The 23,231-nt window shown below is 42.7% G+C and overlaps 1 protein-coding gene across 4 annotated transcripts in view; it reads left to right on the top strand.

Annotated features, from left to right (window-relative positions):
- The window catches only part of LOC120548432 (kinase suppressor of Ras 1-like), a 72,118-nt gene extending 50,216 nt beyond the window's left edge, over positions 1-21,902 (top strand). For 3 of the 4 annotated variants that reach the window (XM_039784695.1, XM_039784716.1, XM_039784707.1), the window contains 15 exons: positions 1,523-1,686; positions 1,820-1,886; positions 5,242-5,325; positions 5,413-5,474; positions 6,974-7,086; positions 7,341-7,518; positions 9,777-9,834; positions 10,113-10,167; positions 11,603-11,839; positions 12,900-13,096; positions 14,906-15,002; positions 15,995-16,128; positions 16,574-16,705; positions 19,646-19,781; positions 21,495-21,902. In XM_039784695.1, the coding sequence (XP_039640629.1) occupies positions 1,523-1,686; positions 1,820-1,886; positions 5,242-5,325; positions 5,413-5,474; positions 6,974-7,086; positions 7,341-7,518; positions 9,777-9,834; positions 10,113-10,167; positions 11,603-11,839; positions 12,900-13,096; positions 14,906-15,002; positions 15,995-16,128; positions 16,574-16,705; positions 19,646-19,781; positions 21,495-21,641 (1,861 nt within the window). In that variant the 3' untranslated portion in view covers positions 21,642-21,902. The remainder of the gene's footprint in view (positions 1-1,522; positions 1,687-1,819; positions 1,887-5,241; positions 5,326-5,412; positions 5,475-6,973; positions 7,087-7,340; positions 7,519-9,776; positions 9,835-10,112; positions 10,168-11,602; positions 11,840-12,899; positions 13,097-14,905; positions 15,003-15,994; positions 16,129-16,573; positions 16,706-19,645; positions 19,782-21,494) is intronic. The other variant, XM_039784702.1, reaches the window with a different exon arrangement.
- The last annotated feature ends 1,329 nt before the right edge of the window (positions 21,903-23,231 follow it).

Raw genomic sequence — 23,231 nt, 5'->3', positions numbered from 1 at the left:
GCCAGGGGCGTATCTGACTGCCGGTCAATCACTGCTCATGCACATGCATTCATTCTCCCTTATGGGGGCAGGGGCTTAGGAGACCGTTTTGGGCATTAGCGGAAAGGGGGGAAGAACTGAGAAGTTGTCGATGTTCAATTTTTTTGGCTAAGTCCTGGATTTTCGCAATCCTACCTACAGCACCTTTAATGAACTAGGAAGGAGAATGCTGGAGAAATTAATACATATGATCTCAATCACACTGTTTTGAAAATGTAAACAAAGTTTTTCCCAACCAACATTTAAACACACACCTTCCATGATAATATTATAGTAATGATAACCCTCAAGTGTGGATTTATATAGTGGGTGCAGGCCCCCAGGAAGAGCGCTCAGCCATGCAGCCAATTTTGTCCAGTGGCCACTCGCGGTATCACAACAAAACAAATCAAAACAAATCTCCCTGCAATCCTGAAAGGATTTTCACCCAGACCGGCAGTAGCGGAGTGGCAATCGGGAGAGTCGGGACTTTTCCCGGTGGGCCGGTAGTGTTTCGCGAGGGCCGGTCTGATAATAGTTATACATTGCAAGTTCTTAGCAACACCATCCAGTGGCCTGGTGTGCGGCCGCCACCCGCTGGTCAAACTGTGCAGCCTCTGCTCAACCCGTACGGCGGACTGCAGCAGCCTCTTATTTCAATACAAACACAGGCTAATCAGAAAGCACTAACGAAGTGCAGGCCACAACCATGTCTAGGATTTTCAGAAATATAGGGGGATCAGTGAGCGGCCCCTCCCCAAATGGCATAGCCCTGGCCGGCCTATGACGTAAAGCCATAGAACACCTCTTTTTTTGCTCGTCATGTTTGGAAGTCTATCAGTAACGTTAACAGACAGTGTGTGGGTCTAATGATGGAAAGCCAAAAAAGAAAAGAGAGAGGTGGTGCTGAGAAGGTCAGACCTGCTAGACCTGCTAGACCCTGCTGCCTAGCAGGTAAAACACGTTATTAAAACACATGTAGGTAGCTAGAAATGATGCCACATGTCTACCACTTCGAAAGCGAGAAGTACACATTGGGTTATGAAAACATTACACCTAATCAGTTTAAAACTCGGACCCTCCACTCGCCTTGTCTGGAACCTATAAGGTAGGTCAGTGGCTTTCCTTTTCTCAATTTGGCCGGCTGTGGCATAAGTTAGCTTGGCAGTCAGTTCCAATGCGCTACTTGCGTTGGGCTAGTGTGGATCGTGTTGCTGTGCTGTGTGTTGTTCATTCATTCACCGGACCATCCGAACCATCTGGTCATCACGATATGATAAAAGTACGCTGGTAGCACACTCTCATACACATTAGATATTATAACAGCTGATTTCTGGCGCAGTAAACCGCTTCAGCGGGCGGGCAGTTTTTGTGTGTACTTAAATAGAATCCTGCTGGCACCACTGTCCCGAACTATAACACTTTGGTTTACCTGCTACCAATGACATGACAGTTTTTTTACCCCAGCTGTACGGTAGTTGTGAGTTGCTCTCTGTTCTTGCAGAGCCTGTAAGAAGAATAAAGTGTTGGCTGCTCTTCATATCAACGGCTCCGGGCACCCACCGGAGGACTCGGCGCTGCGGTCACCGCTGCTGTCTGCCCGGACACCAGGCCCTGTCCCGGCCTCAGCCCCATACACCATGCCTGCCACCCCCACCCAGCTGGAAAGTGAGTCCCCGTCACAGATACTGGCCTGGATTCCTGCTCTTATTGTCCTTTGGCTCTTCAGGGATTCTGTTTCATTTTTCTCCATTGTCTCTTTTTGTGTTTTTGACATACTACTTTCTAATGTTCTTCACAGATGTGACCATGCACAGGAGCTCCCCTCAGACGATGAGGAGGGACATTGGCTTGGCTGTAACACACAGGTCAGTTACTGGCGCCCCTATACACCTGTCCTGTTTAAAATCAAAGACTTTATAGGAGAATGTCAGAGTTACTATACTTCATGCTTTGGACTCACAAACAGTTTGGAGACATTTGATAGACACTGAAAGGGGTACTCCAGGGATTTAAAGGGCATTTATAGTTGTGTGTTAAGAGTAGGGTTTCAAAGGGTCAGTTTCTGGGAGATTTTTTGCCATTTTACAAACGAAATTTAGCCTGGGAATTTTAGAACTTTTGCATTGTTTTAATTTAAATATCAATCTTTTAATAGTGAACTCTTATTGGGGGAAAATACACATAAAAAAGGCAATTCCAGGCTGCAGGCAGATAGCCAAACATAGTTAAGGATAATGGAGTGGCCACTCCCTGGACACGCCCCTGCAAAGTGGCCGGTTGTTGCGCCACCACAAAAAAGGGCCCTCTGTGTTTGAATAGAATATATCTTTATTGTCATTGTTTTCTAACAACGAAACACAGTTTAGCAGTTCTCAATACGACAGTTGCTGACGCTCACTGTCACTGTGGATATCATTAACTGAAACGGATGGCTGCTGTTAGAGTCACTCTGTGCTTTACTCCTTCAGAACACTGGGACCCAGAATAGTGTTTTACCAGAGAGCAATAAGGCATGTTGACAGCTAGTTTACCCAGATAGCAATGGGTTACTTTAAAGGGGTGATAGAATGCAAAACCGATTTTACCCTGTCATAGTGGAATAACGACAGTTTGGTGGGTAAATAGGACATACATAGAAGCTCAAAATCCCATTGACACCCTTTTACTATGAAAATTTCATATTTTGAAACTGCCGCTGAAAACGGGCGAATCCCAACAAAGCTGGAAGTTGACGTCAACCTCCCAAAAACCGGAACCTTTGTCACAGCCATGGGTGTATTAAGAGAACGGTCACGCCCCAACATTTACATAGGCTACACAACTGACCTGAGATCAGGTACTGTAGTCTTCTGAATCTAGGTCGCGCAGATCTCAGAAAATGTATACATTGTTCATATGCTATTTTACCATTAAATTCACTTCTGAGAATTTTTTATGCGAGAAATCAACTACTTAGAGGTCAAATATGGGCCGTTTTACGAAAATTGATGTCTAATTGCAAATTTTGTCCGACTGTGTCGGACTTCAGAGGCCGGTGCTGCCTGTGTTGCTGCCTCGCCGCCCGGCCTGCCTTCCTCCACAGACCCCGGTGTAACACCGGCTTGCTGTGAGCCCGATTGAGCTCCGGCACGGCTGCTGCAGCCCACAGCACCTCATACCCGCGCAAAGTCACCGTTTGGGCTGGTGGACTACTACCAAACGCCGCTGCTCTGACAGAGCTCCAGGGCCTCCAACTCCCCTCTTCCTGCTAGCTAAATGCCCGGTGTATGTGAGTGAAAGCGCCGTCAGCGAGCTTGTTACGCCAGCATTCTCTTACCACAGATTCTAGTTAATCTTATAATGTGTGTAATTATAATGTGTTGAGTTATTTAAACAAACGATTGGGAAAATAAACGCCGCTTGTCCGCGTCTCATTGATAGAGCCTGCGGCTGGATGTAGCTCTATCAATGAGAGCTAGCTAGCCTCCTCTTAGAATTCCTCTGGAATTCACAAATATTCATTAACTTGAAATCGGACACCGTTGTTAGCTTTATAAAAAATATAGTTAGATGTTGTATAAGTGGCGTGACGAAATTCAAACTGTAAATATACTCGAATTACGACCAAAAATGAAGCTAACTAGCCGCAATCTGTACACATAGGATTGAAGGGACAGTCGCAGCTAACAAAACCCTTACAGCTCACAAATATTCATTAACTTGAAATCGGACACCGTTGTTAGCTTTATAAAACATATAGTTAGATGTTGTATAGCTAAGTGGCGTGACATGTGTGTAACATTTGGTAAGAGATTGCTGGTGTAACAAGCTCGCTGACCGCGCTCTCACACACGGGCCATTTAGCTAGCAGGAAGAGAGGAGATGCAGGCCCTGGCGCTTTGTCAGGGCAGCGGCGTTTGGTAGTAGTCCACCAGCCCAAACGGTGACTTTGCGCGGGTATGAGGTGCTGTGGGCTGCAGCAGCCGTGCCGGAGCTCAATCGAGCTCACAGCAAGCCGGGGTCTGTGGAGGAAGGCAGGCCGGGCGGCGAGCCAGCAACACAGGCAGCTGAACTCCGACACACAGTTTTACCAAATTTGCAATTAGCCATCCATTTTCGTAAAACGGCCCATATTTGAGCTTTATATCGTTGATTTCTCGCATAAAAAAGTCTCAGAAGTGAATTTGGTAAGGAAACATTGCAGTGTCTGGAATATGAGATTCTGTCGCGTTTCTAATGTCTGTGTATTGGAGATTCGCTCAACCAATCAGCACACGACCTCTAATGCGTGTGTATGGCGAGTCGCTCAACCAATCAGCGCGAGTCTCTATGTGTGTGTACGGGGCTAAGGCTCAACCAAGCAGCGCGCAGCTCATCTAAATATTCATGACCATACCATATTTGGAAGAAAAGCTCTTGTTACAAATAGGGCCAAAACACAGGGATGCATAAGGGCCAATAAAATATCAACCAGGCCATTTTCAGCCCAACTAATGTTACATACCCCATTAGGAGACCATAAGGAACAGTGTGAAATACCCTATATAATCATTCTATCACCCCTTTAAAACAAGTGACATGACGCTGATTGGACTTTAGAGTAGCTACTGCAACAATCAACCGCAATTCTAATCTTGTAGATCGGCTCATAATGGCCCGACACAACTAAAAGTCCGATTTGAAGAAGATTTGCAGAGCATTGTCATGGTCCCCAGAGGATCAGCTGTCCTTCTGACCTTCTCTATTGTGCCCCTGTCACACAAACCTTTCTGCTGGATACAGGAAACAGAAAAGCTAATAAGTCAGGACATTTACTGAGAACCTTATGCTCTCCAGAAGATGAAACCTTTCAATTGCAGACACTCTACTACTAAAATGTACATTGCACATGAGATAGGTTGGCAGGAATTTGATTTTAATGATCCTGTGACCTTTCCTTGAGCATCGCTATTAGGATCAACTTTACTTTTTTAGCCTCAGAAGTGGCTCTAGGAATAGCACCAGTATGTTTTTTTTCTGTCCTGGGTTATATTGAACATCACAGCCTGTAGGGTCCACTAGTAGTTCCTATGTTCCTAGGTTCAGTATGTTATGTAAAATACTTGAATGTCAGATACTACATTCAATACTACAGAGACTGAATTTAGGGGCAAATTGCCATTATGTGAATTATTCCGAATCAAATGTTGATAGAAGATAGGGATGTGAGTTTTTTTTTTTTTTTCTTTCTTTCTTTTGTAGGTTTTCAACCAAGTCCTGGCTCTCCCAGACGTGCCAAGTGTGCCGCAAGAGCATGATGTTTGGTGTCAAGTGCAAACACTGCAAGTAAGAGAGTGTAAATACAGTATAATCTCCCCCACTCTGTTGGATTATACTTGTATTTCTTATGGTCTCATATCCATCTGTTCACAGGTTGAAGTGCCACAACAAATGTACCAAAGATGCTCCCTCATGTCGGATATCATTTCTCACATGTAAGCCATGCTCAACGCCTTTTCTTTCTTTGACTTTTTTGACTATTTTTGCTAAGACTCCAGTAAATCACTGTATGAGTATATCAGCTCATAACATCTCAAGAATGTTGAAGGATATTGAAGGAAAAACAGTTATGTGTATAATTATCCGGGTGATTTATGTGTCTGTCTAGTGAAGCCGCCATTACTGCGGAGCAAGAGTCCAACTGAAGTGAACATTTCCAGTGACAGTGAAAGCACAAATGGTTGGGTTGATCCCAATAGAAAGTGATAATAAACATATGCAAGGCATGTGGTTTTAGATGGAAAGTTAGGATTTGATGGAGATTGATTCAAATGAAAATGATATCATGGATAAGAGGGTTGTTTATTTTGCTTTTCTTTTTTCTTATTTGTTGTTGGCGTGTTTTAGTGATTTGCAGTGAAAAGACATCTGGTCATCTATTAAAACATTTTGTTCAAAGTTTACGTTTTCTAGGTCATTACCGTTATTCGCATATTTGCAAATGCAGTTAAAAAGTCAAATCCTTTCCATAAATCACAGTCACCTGGGTTTACAACTGCAGTGATGGCATTACCTGGATTAGTCTACTCCACGTGTGTCAAACTCAAGGCCCGCAGGCCAAATCCGGCCCCTTGCAGATTTAGATCTAGCACACCTATTAATTAAGGTTTACAATAGATTTTGGCCCGCCTAATTGTGCGCCAAACCAAAAACATGGGAAAATGTTTTTCAAACTGTAATTACATGATACTCAAGCAGAATTTGCCGACTTTGAGACTCAGAAATTCCCACAGAAGCAGAGAGTTTTCATATTCAGGCTGTGAAACAGGTTGTTGTAAAAACAAGGAACTCTTTTCCTGATTTTCGTAGGGCTTTATGTCGACAAAAATGTAGAATAAAAAATGACATGCAGTAATAAAGTCAAAGATATTTTGACTTTTTCGATTAAATAAAAACATGTCACTAAACTTTACATGTCTGGCCCTTGAGGTGATTCTCTTTTTCCAGTGTGGCCCTTATTAGGATGAGTTCGATTAAAGCCATTCTACAACTTTGATTGTGTTATTATTAGTTTAGTGGGACAGAGATTTTACTATGATGATGGTTTGCAGAGACGTGAGTGGTATGGGTGCTAGCCGTGCGTAATGACAGCTGTTCTGGCCCGGTTGGAGAACCTCACCGATGTGACACAATCTGGGAAACTGCACTTTCTTTGCCATAGTTCTCACTGACAGGTCTAATGCGTGGTGGCGCGGGCACAATTATCGATATGCAAACAGAGTTTAAGGGCCTTTCTATGTCTATTTATGGCCAACTGTGGGAGTGGAAATGAGGCTTGTGTGTGTGCGCTTCCAGCTCCACAATGATGCCGATTTATAAAACTCTGGGAACAGGCACTTATTTATTGTTTTCAGACAGACTTAAAAATGTGTGAACCTATCCTTTAAGAGTCAATGTGATAGAAAATTAGCTGATGTTTTCATGTGATTTGTAGTACCAAGGATACGGAGGGCGGAATCAGTGCCATCCGATATCAATAATCGGATTGATCAGACAGCAAACATCCCACTGCAATTTGGCACTTTACCAAAAGCAATAAACAAGAGGGTAAGTACAGGATTCTTTTCTATTAGAATATGTTTGGAATTCAGTTTGGACTGCTGTTGCTGATTTTATTCTCAAGGTAACAGTGTAGGAAAACATAAGAAGAGAGTGTCAAGGTTGGTGTACAGGAAATAACTGCTGGCAATGGAAGGTCCTTACTGTGTGTGTGTGTGTGTGTGTGTGTGTGTGTGTGTGTGTGTGTGTGTGTGTGTGTGTGTGTGTGTGTGTGTGTGTGTGTGTGTGTGTGTGTGTGTTAGCAGGAGCCTCCCCCCAGTTTAAACCATCTGGACTCAAGCAGTAACCCATCATCAGCCACCTCCTCCACACCTTCCTCCCCAGCACATTTCCAGCAGAACAACCCCCCAAGTGTCAGCGCCACACCCCCACCCAACGCGTCGCCGCAGGGCTCCCGGGACAGTCGCTTCCACTTCCCAGGTCATCACCCTGTCACTGGTATCACAAACATACACACACGCGCCTTGTGTAATGTAAGCACACTTCCAACAATACAGGTTCTTCTTCACAGCAGTGTGTTACAGCTGAGGCAACCGGCAGGACATAAATATAAATAAATAAATACACTCATTGTATTGGGTTGTACTGAGAGATGTTTATAATATTTAGTGTCTCTGATTTAAATGGGGTGGACCAAATATTAGAAACTGTATAATGCAGTACAGTTTAATAACAGCAGCACAAACATCAAATCCTAAATGACCATACAGAAGAATCAACTCCTGAAAAAAAAACAGTTGCAACAAAAATCGCATTTTGGCCTGAGAATGTTCAAAAATGTTGCTTTTCAGAAAGATAGATATTCGCTGATGAGTAGCTTTATCAAGTCTGAACAAAAGAATATGATGATGGTTTGCTGGGATTGACTCAGTTTGGGCTAGGAGACTTTTTATACACACATTTTACAGAAAGCCTGCGATGCAAACTAAAGTTATGGAGTTTGACATGTTTGACTGTGTACATTTAACACTGCATTATGGGCATAGACTGTAAAATGAATGGACGTAGCATCAGTGACGTCACCCATTAGTTTGTGGCATGGCAAATTTGCAGTTTGCCAATATGGCCGTAGCCATCTTGTTTTTTTCAAAAGCAGGACGTGACTATTTTTTTGGACAAGAGGCTGGAGCTGAGGTGAGCCAGTGTTGTTCATGGTTTCCATGGCGCTGCGCTATGCTCAACACTAATGGGGGGATGTTGCTGATTTCCAAACCTTCTGAAGCAAGTCTCTCAGTGCATTTACATACACAGCAGTAACCGTGGAATGGTTTTGCCACAGCGGGGTCTGCTTGGTCCCTTCACTTTTTTTCAGAGACACAGCATTGGCAGCCCCAGAGATGGACACGCGGTTTAGCCATCTCCAGATGTCCGCTGCTGCCTCGGCGGGGAGTAAAACAAATAGATCCCAGGCTCTTTGCTGCTGATGGCTTGCTGCTGATTTGGCTTGGCCAATGCTATCATAGCAACGACTACGACTCACAGCGCTGACGGATTATGTCCGGTTTTAAAAGCACTCCAGCGGAGTGGGGAGGGGCATTTTGTGCATGTGCAGACGCTTAACCTTAATCTTAAGGTGTATGCATGCAGGAATAACCCGGTTACTTAAGAAGTTCTCTACCTCTGTTAACCAGGTTATGAGAACTCTGATTGTAATCGGGGTGAGGTGTTTACATGCCGTTTGAGAAATCGGGGGTATTGCCTCAACCCGAATATAATCGTTTTTTTAAACCACATGTAAACGCACTGAATGTTTACTGAGGTAATAAATCAAGTGAGAAGTAGGCTCATTTTCTCATAGACTTCTATAGAAACAGACGTCTTTTTTAAACCAGTGGAGTCGTCCCCTGCTGGAAGTTAGGGAGAGATTGCAGCTTTAAGGCACATTCACATTGGCTTCACTTTTCAGGCCCAGAAGCTTTGTCCATTATTTTTACAGTGAGTCTATGATTTTGGGAAATATAGGATCCAGTGTTTTAGGAGTTGACTCGTACGTCAGGAATCTCAGCCAATGCTGCTTGAATGTAGACCATTCTTTTTTCATAGTTCTCAATTACATATTTCTCTTTGTCGGTTGTGAGACAATGGAGCTAGCATTAGATACCTACTACCAGTTAACCAGTAGTCATTCTCAAGGTACTACACTACAGTCATGAAATCATTACTTTATGATCGCAAAGTAAAATAAATGAACGTATCACTGACATTGACCGTGAGAGCTCACAAATAACTTGGATGCAGTTGTATGGAACCCATACAACATTCTTCCAAGGTAAAATTAATGATTACTTCCATTGAATTTTGGTTGTTCTATTCAATTTCAATTCAAATTCAATTTGAAAAAACAACTTTAAATTGGACATAAACTTACTCAACAGCCTCTGATCTTAACTACTAGTCAAAATAATTAATAATTTCTGCTTTTTTTCAAACTCAAAAATTAAGTGTAATGTCATTGAAATTAGGTTTAAAAAATAGTGTTGCATTTAGACCCGGAAGGACAACAAGTTCACGCTCAATGGGAAGACAATTTGAGGCTCTGGCGACCACTTTGACCATTTTTGCATTTCAAATCCTGTGTTCTATATTCATAAAGTAACGTGTAAAGTATGTATGGAACATTTTTGAATGGTGAGAATCACTCTTGTAGGGCAGTATTCTGAAGTTGTATTTTCCAACAGATGTTCCTGCTTCCACATATACTGCTGTTCAACATCCTGGCAGCCACTATGAATCTGGGTAAGAGAGAGCGACACAGGTACCCTATTGGCTGATATCAACTTACCACATTTCATATAGGTCAGCTGATATGTATAAAGGAATGTCATGTCTCAATATAAAAAATCCAGTGTTGATCAGATTTGAATATACTGTAGCATACGCAGTAGATAAATGAGGATACATACAGTAGTAAATAAAAAGTGCATGGCCCGTGTAGACTGATACTCTACAGTAGCCTACAGTATCTGTACAGTATGTACAGAGCTTAATAATAATTCTTGTGGTTCTTCCCTCAGAGTGTCCCAGGTGGCCGTCACTGAGAGGCAGCTGACAGCAGCAGAGCCAGCAGGGGTGAGTTACACCACCAAAAAGAAGAAGTGAAAAGGCTTAGTTATTTGCCTGTGTTATTGAGAGGAATGGTATGCATATGTGGTTTACGGCACTTGTAAATGTACTGTTGTGAAGCATATTTCTTTCTTTCTATCACTGCCGTATTTTGTCATCAGTCTCTGAGGGAAAGTCCCGCACTAGTGAATAACTTTTGGACAGCCAAATATGACATCCCCTTTGGCTATGAAATAATGATGCATATAATAATGTACTTGAACTCATTATGAAATAAAGAAGTTGACTTCTGGACAAAAACTTCTGGAGAAAAAGACCCATCAGGGCTGTCACATTACGCCCAATGAGCTGCTAATATGTACCAGAGATGCTCACAAGTCTCTCAGCCAGAGTCCAAGTCTCTGAGCCAGAGTCCAAGTCCCGAGTCTCTGAGCCAGAGTCCAAGTCCCGAGTGTCTGAGCCAGAGTCCAAGTCCCAAGTCTCTGAGCCAGAGTCCAAGTCTCAAGTCTCTGAGCCAGAGTCCAAGTCTCAAGTCTCTGAGCTATAGTCCAAGTCCCAAGTCTCTGAGCCAGAGTCCAAGTCCCAAGTCTCTGAGCCAAAGTCCAAGTCCCAAGTCTCTGAGCTATAGTCCAAGTCCAAAGTCTCTGAGCCAGAGTCCAAGTCTCAAGTCTCTGAGCCAGAGTCCAGGTCCCAAGTCTCTGAGCCAGAGTCCAAGTCTCAAGTCTCTGAGCCAGAGTCCAAGTCCCAAGTCTCTGAGCCAGAGTCCAAGTCTCTTAGCTAAAGTCCAAGTCCCGAGTCTCTGAGTCAGAGTACAAGTCTCAAGTCTCTGAACCAGAGTATTTTACATATTTTACGGGAGAAAAACGTGGTCTGGTTTATTGGCATTTCTATAAACCAATCACAATCATCTTAATAATAATAAGCGCCGGACAGAGCCTCGGTGCAAAATTGTCTCGTGAAGGAACATGTTTTGGAACATGTGTACGTTCAAAAGTTGTTTTAGTTGTGCAACAGAAAACTCAGATTGGACAGATAGTCTAGCTAGCTGTCTGGATTTACCCTGCAGAGATCTGAGGAGCAGTTAACCATAGTCCTCACAAATCCACCGGAGTTTAAAATTACAACACAAAGGAAGAAGAAGATGACGGACATCTGGCCGAAAAGAGGGACATCCGTCGGAATTTCCGGCGGCACCGGAGCAATCCCAGAAGTGGAAGGTCGTGGATATAGACTACTGTGTGCGCGACTTAAACTCGAGTCCCCATCTCTATTATGTAGCACTCTATGAACTTAGAATTATGCTTTCCAACTTCAATTTGTTTCTCACATTGCTTTTGTTGTTGATTTGATCCTTCTTCCCTTAAAGCACTTTATAAAGTGAGTTTTACTCCAATGGCTCACTAACTAACTAACAGTCCATGATCACTTCGGTTGCTTTCAGGGGGACGAGGGGGACGAGGAGGAGGAGGAGGAGGAATTAGCTGACCAGGGCAACAGTGCTCCCACTGAGCAGTCTGAGGAGGACGGGCTGGAGGAGCTGCCCTCCTCCATATGCCGCCGCGGGGCCGTCGGCCGCTGGAGGGGCCCGTTCACTCGCATGGCCAGCCAGACCAGCATCTACCTGCAGGAGTGGGACATCCCATACGAGCAGCTGCAGCTGGGAGAGCTCATTGGCAAGGTGGAGACAGAGAGGAAAACCCGACACACTAGCACTGTCAATCCATTCAAACACTTAATCATGATTAATCGCATGATTGTCCATAGTTAACTTGCGATTAGTTACAAGTTTTTAATACTCAAGTGGTATTTGAGACTGGACGTACTCCGGTGGTTCACATCGACATCAGTTCACATCGACTGTACATGCAAATACCTTTAGTCTCGTCGAGAGAACCATCTGGAAGGGCTCTGAAACTCAACTTGCGGTTCAATGGACACTTTTCTTAATTTCTGCTCAAGGAGGTTTGTATATTTTGCCATTCTGTGATGGTCTGAACAATAGGGGTGTTAAAATGAATCGTCGCATCGATGCATCGCGATGCGGACCTGGACGATTCTGCATCAATGCAGAGACAGACTTGCAGACAGAGTATAGCCTGCTGATGTAACTTGTTGATTTTCTGGTCGTTGCTTTTTAGTTTCTGCCTTTTTGTCTGTTGTCTGCTGTGTTCAGACTCTGCTACATTCAGGAAGTGTCTTTTTTAAGAGCAGATACAATAAAAAGGGGAGTTTACATATGTCTGACTTTCTTGAATTTGTTGATGAAAACCACGTGTAGCAATATATAATAATACTGAGGAGGTGACACATCGTGATGCATTGTGATATCGAATCAATTTGAATCATTGACAGGGTAGTTGTAATCGAATCGTGAGACAAGTGAAGCTTCACACCCCTACTAAATAAGTCGCTAGTTGTTTTTTTATAAATAAAATCGGTAAGAGGGTCTGAAAAGTCGAAAAATCTAGCGAGAAAGTTGCCAAGATGGCAACACTGTCCTCAACTTTACTGCTGCATCACTTCCTGATTTCCCAAACTACGGAGCGACCCGAGGAACCAAATCATAAAATGTGCTAGTATTAATTGTGCGTCAAAAAGTTTTATGCCGTTAAAAGGAATTTGCATTAACTCGTTATTATTGCATTCATTTGACAAGACCTACTAAATCTTAGTACACTACATCAAATATCAACGTTTGTGTGGAACACCGCTGACGTATTTGACGTTGTGATGTCCAGGGCCGCTGGGGGAAGGTGCATAAGGGCCGCTGGCACGGCGAGGTGGCCATCCGCCTGCTGGAGGTGGACGGCAACAACCAGGACCACCTGAAGCTCTTCAAGAAGGAGGTGATGAACTACAGGCAGACACGGCACGAGAACGTGGTCCTGTTCATGGGCGCCTGCATGGCTCCGCCACACCTTGCCATCATCACCAGGTACACCTCCATGACTCAGCACATCTCACTTCTGCTCTGGTTTACCTTATTCCCAGAACGGTTCCAATAGAATCAAAGGGATGGGGATAATTGTTTTATATAATATATCATATTACATTGGCTTCAAGTTCAGAATTCATTTTAAGGCCCTGACACACCAAGTCGACGGCCGGGGACTAGTGGCGACAAAGTCCCTTGTCGCCCTTGTCTGGGCCAGAAATTAGACAGTCGCTCACCGTCGGCCCAACTCAGACCGACAGCCACCTTGCTGTGTCAGGGCCTTTAAGGTTCTTGTTGTGACGTATAGAGCCTTGCGTGCTCAGGCTCCTGACCTGCTCCATCCTTATTACACCAGTAGGTCCCTTAGGTTCTCTGACCAGGGTTACTGGTCGTACCACACGTTCAATTCAAATCAAAAGGTGACCATGCCTTTAAAATGGTTGCTCCAACTCTGTGGAACGCCTTTCCTATTGTCATACGACAGAGATCTTCAACAGGGAGTTACTGCCAAATTACTAATTGATCAAAGTATGTCTTAAAGTGATGGTTCGGAGTAATTCACCCTAGGGTCCTTTGCACCATGACCTCGAGCCAAACACCCCCCCAGAAGCTTTTTTCACCTGGGTCTAACATTGGGAGAGTTAGCGTAGAGTAGCGTTATCAGCTGAATAGCTTAGCGCGGGGCTAATGGACCCACGTTTGTATCTCTTAAATGACCCCACTAATAATGCCCGAAATGATACCAAAGGTCTACACTAGTATATATAGGTTATGTACTCATAAAACGATGGATTGTAAAGTTTGTAAGTACACCAGAAGTTTATGTAAATAACACTTGCCTGCTGGCTTCTGCTCTCTGCTGTTGTTGTTGCTGCTGTAAGACGAGTGCTTAGGGACATCTACAAATTACAACACCGAAAAGAGATACAACAAAAATATTTATTAATTTAACTTACTTTTTAAAGTAAGTGCTGTAATATAACTAGCAGGAGACAAGTAATAATTGAGGTAAGTTTGGAGACATTACCTTATTTAATCATTAAATTAATACATATTTTTGTTGTATCTCTTTTCGGTGTAGTAATTTGTAGACGGCCCTAAGCACTCGTCTAACTGCAGGTAGCAGCAGCAGCAGAGAGCTGAAGAGAGCAGGCAAGTGTTCATAAACTTCTGGTGTACTTACAAACTTTCCAATCCATCGTTTTATGAGTACATAACCTATATGTACTAGTGTAGACCTTTGGTATCATTTCGGGCATTATTAGTGGGGTCATTTAAGAGATACAAACGTGGGTCCATTAGCAGTTGGTGGAAATTGCGGGTTACTATACTATAGGTATGGTAGCCATCCAGCTTAAGGATTTACTGTGACTTCCACATTTATGTTTAACATCAAAACATTATGTACAAATAATACATGGATATCTGTACATCCATTTACATCCATCTGGCCCAGTTTAATATGCAACTAAATTTGATACAGTATGTAGTAGGGGGTCCCTGCTCCGTCTCTCTTTCAGCTAAGGGGGTCCTCGGTCTAAAAACGTTGAAGACCCCTGTCATACAATCTGTTGTCTCGGTTGACACATTTAAAAAGAAGCTGAGACTTATAATTTTGTGTTTCTACATTTTATTTTATAGTTTTTATCGCTTTATCTTTTTTGTAACATTTTTCCCTTTTGTGAAGCACTTGGTGACTTTGTTCTGTAAAAGGTGTTTAACTAAATAAACATATTATTATTAATACATGTGATTTGTTGATTTGCTAATAGTTTTTTTGTAACAATGTTGCATATGTTTTCTCTGCAGTTTCTGTAAAGGCGAGACTCTATACTCTGTTGTAAGAGACAGAAGTCAGATACTGGACATCAATAAGACCAGGCAGATTGCTCTGGATATTGTAAAGGTAAGCTGTGTGAGATGGAGAGAATAGTTAATACAAAAGATAAACTAGCACTTCAATATCAATATATGATTTCCAAGAATCTATTACCGTATTGTCCTGAATGTAAAACAACCCTGACAATAGGATTTTTTCAAGAATTTATGAGGACCATATCTTTCAATAAAGACAACATTTTTATTCGAAATTAGTCCCTTGTTTAGTTAGTAGTAGTAGTAGTTTCAATCACATATTCATCCGTGGTGGAATGTAACTAAGTACATTTACTCCAATAATGTACTTAAGTACAAATGTTGAGTTACTTGTACTTTACTTGAGTCTTCTTCTTTCCATGCCATTTTCTACTTCTACTCCTCTACATTTCAGATCTGACAGCTTTAGTTACCACTTACTAGTTACAAATTAAGATTTTTGCACACAAAACACATGTAGTTTATAAAATCTGATGTTTTATTCTAAATGAAACTAGCTAACAATATAAGGACCTACAAGTCCAGCTGAAATGATTAGACCATTAAACACACAACTGTTTGGACCCTTTCCACTTTCTACAATGGGAGGATTTTGACGCGAGTTTGGCTTGACAGCTCAGTCATGAGAGGAACATTCAGGTTTCTGCTATTTGGCACCACCTGTTGTTGTGGATGTGTGTTGATGTTTAAAAGTCTAGACCCCGAATATAGGCCAGCAATATAGTCATAAGGGGGGGAAAAAAACATCTTATATTTGGGTCAATACGGTAAACAAAATCTCACACAACCTGATTTTCATGGAAGCCTGGTATGATCAGATTCATTTAGTTTAGACATTTATCAGACATACAGTGGCTTGTCAAATGATCCAACTGCTAAACGTGTCTGAATTAGAAATTGCATTGAGATTTCTTTCTATAAAATAATTAACGCAAGTGTTCCAACACCCATGCTCTGGAAGCTCCACGTTTACACAGATATTAAATAAATCCTGCCCTCCACCTGTCCTCCACTCTTTTACAGGGAATGGGTTATCTGCATGCCAAAGGCATCATTCACAAGGACCTGAAGTCTAAGAACGTGTTCTATGACACAAACAAGGTGGTGATTACAGACTTTGGCCTGTTTGGGATGTCTGGAGTGGTACAAGAAGGCAGGTAAGAGAGAACGAAATGATCCTCTGATCTGCATCTCTCTGTCTGAATGATCTAGATCTCTGCCAGGGTTGCACAATATGAGGAAAATATCTAATTAAGATTATATTGACTGCTATTGCGATATAATTCAGGCTATTTGGAGGGAATGATCATTTTTGTATCGTTATTCTCATTTTCATTGAAAAATATGAAACTTTTTTTATTAAACAAAGAGTTTTTCTTTAGTCTGTAGGATAGGATAGGATTTGTAGGCCAGGACATCTCTGCAGCACCACAATACTTCATTCAGAATGGTTTGACACGTTTTGCCTTTGACAAATATTGCGTTTTTGCTAAAATTTCAATAAAATTGCAATCAATTGTGAAGCCCTAATCTGTGCCAAACCAGGTTCATTTTCTTCATTAGTATTGTATATATACTGTGTGTGTGTGTGTGTGTGTTTAGAAGACAGAACGTGTTGCGGATACCTCAGGGCTGGATCTACTACCTGGCTCCAGAGATCGTTCGACAAATGAGCCCGGAGGTTGATGAGGACCAGCTGCCTTTCTCCAAAGCTGCTGACGTTTATGCGTTCGGGTAATGATTGATTCCACTTAAACAGCCAGCTCAGGTTAATCAACAGACACCCAATGTATGCTATATTCTAAATTTAAAGGTGGCACTGAAACTACACTTTTTAACAAAGATGTAATTGTCCAGCTTGTATTTATATTTACTAAAGTGCTGTTTTTGCCACTGCCAGGCTCAGATTAATATTCTAAGTGTCTGACAACATTAAGGAAAGGATTTCTAAGGAGGTCAACCTTTCTGTTAAAGAGTAAGATCCTTTTTTTAAACGAAATTACATTCGCTAAACCTACCAGACGTAAATGATCAGTCATTTTAGCATCGTAAAGTACACTTCATTCAAAGTCGAAAGAAACAAAATAAAACTAAGGAAATATATTTTGGGTCGTCTTTCCACTTTCCCAACCATCACACCTCTAGTTTTAGTTGAAATGAACACATAGTTTACAGATTTACATGTGAAAAAATGTTGGCTCTATACACGCTATAAGTATTGTTTTTTTAAATGGAGTCTGGTGGGTTTAGCGCTAGCAACTTCAGAGCTGTTTCAGGTTAAACAGAAAGGTCTTAAAGAGGTTTGTAAAAGGTAGGGATCTTTTCCATAATGTTGTCAGACACTAAGAATAATAATCTGAGCCTGTCAGTGGCAAAACGAGAACTTTTTGTGTACCAAACTGACGATTTGCCCCATAGGGTTACATTACAACCCGGTCTGTGGCTGCCGGTTACAGCGTTCATGCTTAATACTGGACCAATTTCAAAGATTGTTGTTCCCATCAGTCACTTAGACACAAAAACATAGGAGAATAGGGTCCAGGTTGAAAAACAAAACAAAATGACCCTGTAATGTAATGTACTTTGTGACGTTTGAATCCCTCAAAGTCAGATCTAGGTTTACTGCTGAAAGCTAGTGCCCCAGGTGATTTTGTGTAACCTTACAAGTTCAGCTCACAACATGCCCATACTGTACTCGGGCTGAGTACCAAATTCAATACTTTTTAGGCACCGACCGAATTGCCTAGTAAATCTCATTAGCGTCAGTGAACCAATAAGCATGCAGCATTTTGCTGACTGTAAACAGCTTCAGGAGTCTTGAAAGCAATTTAAAACTTCTGTGTGTTGACTGAGTAGAAGTTTGACAGCCTGTCACAGAAGACAGGAGTCAGAATGTCTGAGGAAGAAGCTAAACTTCACTGAAGACATTTAGGAGCTGTCATTGGCTACTGAAATTGTTAAGAAAGCTTTTCATTGGTTTGTAGGATGTTCATTTGGCTGCTTTCCAATGAGCATAGGACTTCCTGTTCTAAGAACAAGTATATAATCGCTGTGTTCTTTGTGTTCTGGGGGAGAACTCTGGGGAAAAATTGATTTGGTGAGACTTTGTTGCTTTTTCCTCTGTGGTCTTCCCTGTGATTAATTACATAAAACCGTTGCAATATATCACTTAAACATCTCTGTGTTCTGTGCTTCTGTGTTTGTATATTGAGTCCTAGAGGTCAGAAAATCTAATCTAATAATGCTGCTGATTGGCTGTCTAAGGTTACATGTCGCAGAGGGAAGCAGGAAAAACTATGTTACACAGAGACGGGGCTCACGTAGCAGATAAATAAAAAGATTTGTGCCGTAATGTGTAATGCTGTCATTTATTTTTGTTTTATAAAATTGGTATCGAAAAAAGTGTCATTCAGGAACCGGTATCGAAGTCACGGTACTGGTACTGGTATTGAATATTTTTAAACGATACCCTGCCCTATACTTAAAGGAATCTGCCACCGTTTGTTGAAATAGTTCTTATCACGGTCTCCCCTGGCTGTAGATAGGTGGGCCAACACATTTTTTGTCTCAGTGCAAGTAATTAGGTTGTTTTTTTGTCTTTTGTTGGCTCACTTTTACTCACAACATGCTAACCGGCAACATAGGATTCCATTCACTACGCTAAGCTAACTAGCGGCGGCGCTGTCGGTGTTGCACCGCACTAAAACAATGCATGCACAAAAAATGCGTTGGCCCACCTATCTACAGCTAGGGGAGACCGTGATAAGAACTATTTCACCTATCTACAGCTAGAGGAGACTGTGATAAGCCCTATTTCACCTATCTACAGCTAGAGGAGACCGTGATAAGACCTATTTCACCTATCTACAGCTAGAGGAGACCGTGATAAGACCTATTTCACCTATCTACAGCTAGAGGAGACCGTGATAAGACCTATTTCACCTATCTACAGCTAGAGGAGACCGTGATAAGCCCTATTTCACCTATCTACAGCTAGAGGAGACCGTGATAAGACCTATTTCACCTATCTACAGCTAGAGGAGACCGTGATAAGCCCTATTTCACCTATCTACAGCTAGAGGAGACCGTGATAAGACCTATTTCACCTATCTACAGCTAGAGGAGACCGTGATAAGACCTATTTCACCTATCTACAGCTAGAGGAGACCGTGATAAGAACTATTTCACCTATCTACAGCTAGAGGAGACCGTGATAAGAACTATTTCACCTATCTACAGCTAGAGGAGACCGTGATAAGAACTATTTCACCTATCTACAGCTAGAGGAGACCGTGATAAGAACTATTTCACCTATCTACAGCTAGAGGAGACCGTGATAAGCCCTATTTCACCTATCTACAGCTAGAGGAGACCGTGATAAGCCCTATTTCACCTATCTACAGCTAGAGGAGACCGTGATAAGCCCTATTTCACCTATCTACAGCTAGGGGAGACCGTGATAAGACCTATTTCACCTATCTACAGCTAGAGGAGACCGTGATAAGAACTATTTCAACAAACGGTGGCGTATCCCTTTAATGTTCTTTTTCCATGAGCTTCCTACACCACTTAGCATATTTGCTGAGACTCCCCTGAGGTGGACAGAGATGGAACATAAAGGAGTAGCATATGAGGCAGTTTCCTCATCTCATCTTTGTGTTGTGTACTTTTCAGCACTATCCTGTATGAGCTGCAGGTGGGAGACTGGCCAATCAACAAACAGCCTGTGGAAGCCAAGATCTGGCTGGTGGGCAGCAGCAAGGGCATCAAGAAGGTGCTGGCAGACACCAACCTGGGCAAGGAGGTCACGGTGAGTCTGTTACGGAGATCCTAGAACACCATGACTACGGCAACACCCATACAGGAAGGGAGGGATTCAACCTGGATGTGGGTTTTAAGGCTGCAACTAAGGATTATTTTCACTGTCGATTAATCTGTGGATTATATTCTGGATGAATGGATTAGTTGTTTGGTCTATAAAATGGCAGAAAATGGTGAAATGGATCAGTGTTTCCCAAAGCCCTAGACAACGTCCTCAAATGTCTCTCAGATTGGACAGATAGTCTAGCTAGCTGTCTGGATTTACCCTGCAGAGATCTGAGGAGCAGTTAACCATAGTCCTCAGAAATCCACCGGAGGTTAGAACGCCAACACAAAGGAAGAGGAAGGGGACGGACATCCGGTTGGAAATGAGGGACAGCCGGCAGCATTTCCGGTGGCCACGAAGCAATCCCGGAAGTGGAACGTCGTGGATATAGACTAAGTGACAACTAATCGATAATAATAGATAATTGATTCATCTTTGCAGCTCTAATGGGTGTATCACTTAGTGCCTTGCCTATCTTGATGTTTTTAGATTTGTGCGCAGTATTTGATACACTGACCATAACATCTTACAATAGAAAAGCTTGAGAAGTAGGTCAGACTATCAGGCTCAGGACTTGACTGGTTTGCATCCTATCTAAAGGGACAACTTGTTTCTCTTAGGAACTTAATCTCTACATTTACAACAGTGTGTGTGTGTGTGTGTGTGTGTGTGTGTGTGTGTGTGTGTGTGTGTGTGTGTGTGTGTGTGTGTGTGTGTGTGTGTGTGTATGTGTGTGTGTGTGTGTGTGTGTGTGTGTTTGTGTGTCTCTCCTTGTGCCTGATCGCCTGTCTTGCTGTAGACACAGCTGAGAAGTCAAGAAAGCTAAAATCACCATAAACCTGGGTGTTTTATTTTGAAATTTGTTTTATTTGTAAAGTATCCTGTTGCGCTGTGGCTTTCCTCTATGTGATTACCTTCCTGGACACATTTGCTCGCAGCTTGCAGAAGAAATAGAGGAGAAGCCAAAACGATCGCTGCAGCGCGGGCCAGCGCAGCCGCTCCGCTCCTGATCTCAGCCGGTGTGAACTAACAGATTGGATAACATGGGCGCCAAAAGGAAAATGTCTCTGCCTCACGGCAATTTGCAGCACTTACGTGTCCAGTGTGTTGTCGGAATAAGGACAAAAAACTGAATATTATGTGCATATAAACGTAGTTAGTTGTTGTGGAGCATCATGAGAGGAACTAGAGTTTTACATAGTTTTGCATCAGATTTATCATTTACATCAGAGTCACAGTGGATGCTGGGGATGCAAACAGTCACAGTTGACTTGTATGATTAGTTTGATTAGTCTATATCCACGACCTTCCGCCGGATGTCCCTCTTTTCGGCCGGATGTCTGTCACCTTCCTCTTTGTGTTGGCGTTCTAAATTGTCCAATCTGAGTTTTCTGTTGCACGACTAAAACAACCTTTGAACGTACACATGTTCCACCAAAACAAGTTCCTTCCTGAGACTATTTTGCAGCGGCACTGTTTCTCTTAGCACAAGACTATTGTGATTGTTTTAAAGAAACGCCAATAAACCAGAGCACGTTTTTCTCCCATCCAGGAATGCTGTTTGGACTAGCCAGACCCTCCTCTGCGGCGCTGTGGAGGAAGGTCTGACAATGCGAGACTACTGTTGTATTAATCCTCCCCCTTCCATCCCAACAGGAGATCCTGTCTGCCTGCTGGTCCTCAGAGGCCGACAACAGGCCCACTTTCACCCAGCTGGCAAGCATGCTGGAGAGGCTCCCCAAACTGAACCGCAGGCTGTCTCACCCCGGACATTTTGGGAAGAACACTGAGTACGTATCATAGAAAGAGGAGCTTTACTCGTGATGCAGGGTGGAGCGGCCTACAACACCATTTAGACCAACATTCAAAGAGAGTCTGCATCAGTTTGTTTAAGTCATAAACGTCTACATTTCCATGTCATATGAGATGAGATGGAGCCAAAGGACCCAATACACCATCAATCAAATGAAAAATGTTGTGAATAGCATATTTGTAATGAAATGTGAATATTATGAAGCTGTCCTGCTGATTATCAACTAATATAAATGACCTTTTCTAATGTGACTGCTATTTTGTATTTTGAGGAAAGCTCTAGTAAGACTCACACGTTGCTCTGCCGATGGATGGAGTTGTAGCTCCCTCTATGCTTCCTTCATTCTTTTGTCTCCACACACTTTCATAGTGTTTCTCACAGTCAGCAGTAATATATCTCTTGTGTTTCCCAGTTTTACCTCTCCTTCTTTCTCCTCTTTCTGTGATTTCCTCTCCTCTGGGTGCCGACCGACCCGCCTCTGCCTGTTCCGGTTGCGGCTGATCTCCACGGTCTCCCTTCCATCCCATTTTCCCCCTCTGTCCATGCCTCTTTTTCCCTGTCCGTTTCATGTGCACACTTGTTTTCCACCACTCCTTTATTTCACTCCGTTCTTCTCCTGGTTCGAAGGCCGTGGGATCATCATCATCACTGCCTGAGAGATCACTGCCATCAGGGTCTACACGCACACTGCCCATACATGTACAAATACAGCAGCTGAGAGGCAAATGTGCTTTGTAAAACTCAAACTTTATTTGGATTTGACTCTTAATATTGGCTTGAGCAAATATTGACAATATCGCTTAAAAGAAGAGTTCTGATCTGGAGCGGCATATCCGACTTATCTTCACCTGGAGTTAAAATGTGATCTGTGTCTGAATTGATTAAGCATTCTTGTTGTCTTAATTCTGCCCACATGTGAGCAGATCTAAAGTTATGTAGACAGAGCTTCTGGACTGTCAGCAAACACGGTGTGTGACAGATGACTTGGTAACAGGAAGGGGAGGGTCATGAGCCGAGGGAATAGAGCCGAGGCACCCGTGCGCTACTTCTCTGCACACCAAGTAGACTAATAATAACTTAAAATGTAAGAAATATTGTAGCACACATCAGTCGTATACCTCTTTCACACCAATGACCAGGGTTATCTGACCATTGTTCAACCCTTCTTTTGTCAATTCAAACCAAGCCAGTCAGCACGGGCTGATCCCTGGTCATAACAACTCCGATACAACCTGGGTCTCACCCCGGGAGCAATGCATACCAATTCTTAATATGTGTCTGTATGTCAGTGGACATTGATGTATCCTGCTGGTTTCAGCTGTTACTAGGCTACCACTCCTCCTAATTATTGGAGGTTAACAGTAATTCAAGTGTTGCCAGCACTCTATCCGTGCAGATTAGTTTTATTATCCCCGGGTTTTGAGATACTGTATGTGTGTCTGAGATGTGACAGTGTTTATTAGCCTCACTAGCAGCGTAGCTCCAGGAATGACAATGCTGTGCGCTCAGTCCAACACTGTGCTTCAGACTCAAATATCTCAACAACTTTTATATGGATTGCCATGACATTCAATTCACGA

The sequence above is a fragment of the Perca fluviatilis genome, chromosome 2 (genome assembly GCF_010015445.1).
Source record: "Perca fluviatilis chromosome 2, GENO_Pfluv_1.0, whole genome shotgun sequence".
NCBI lineage: Eukaryota > Metazoa > Chordata > Actinopteri > Perciformes > Percidae > Perca > Perca fluviatilis.
Note: the sequence above shows the minus strand (reverse complement) of the source record. Positions and strands in the feature narration are given on the sequence as shown.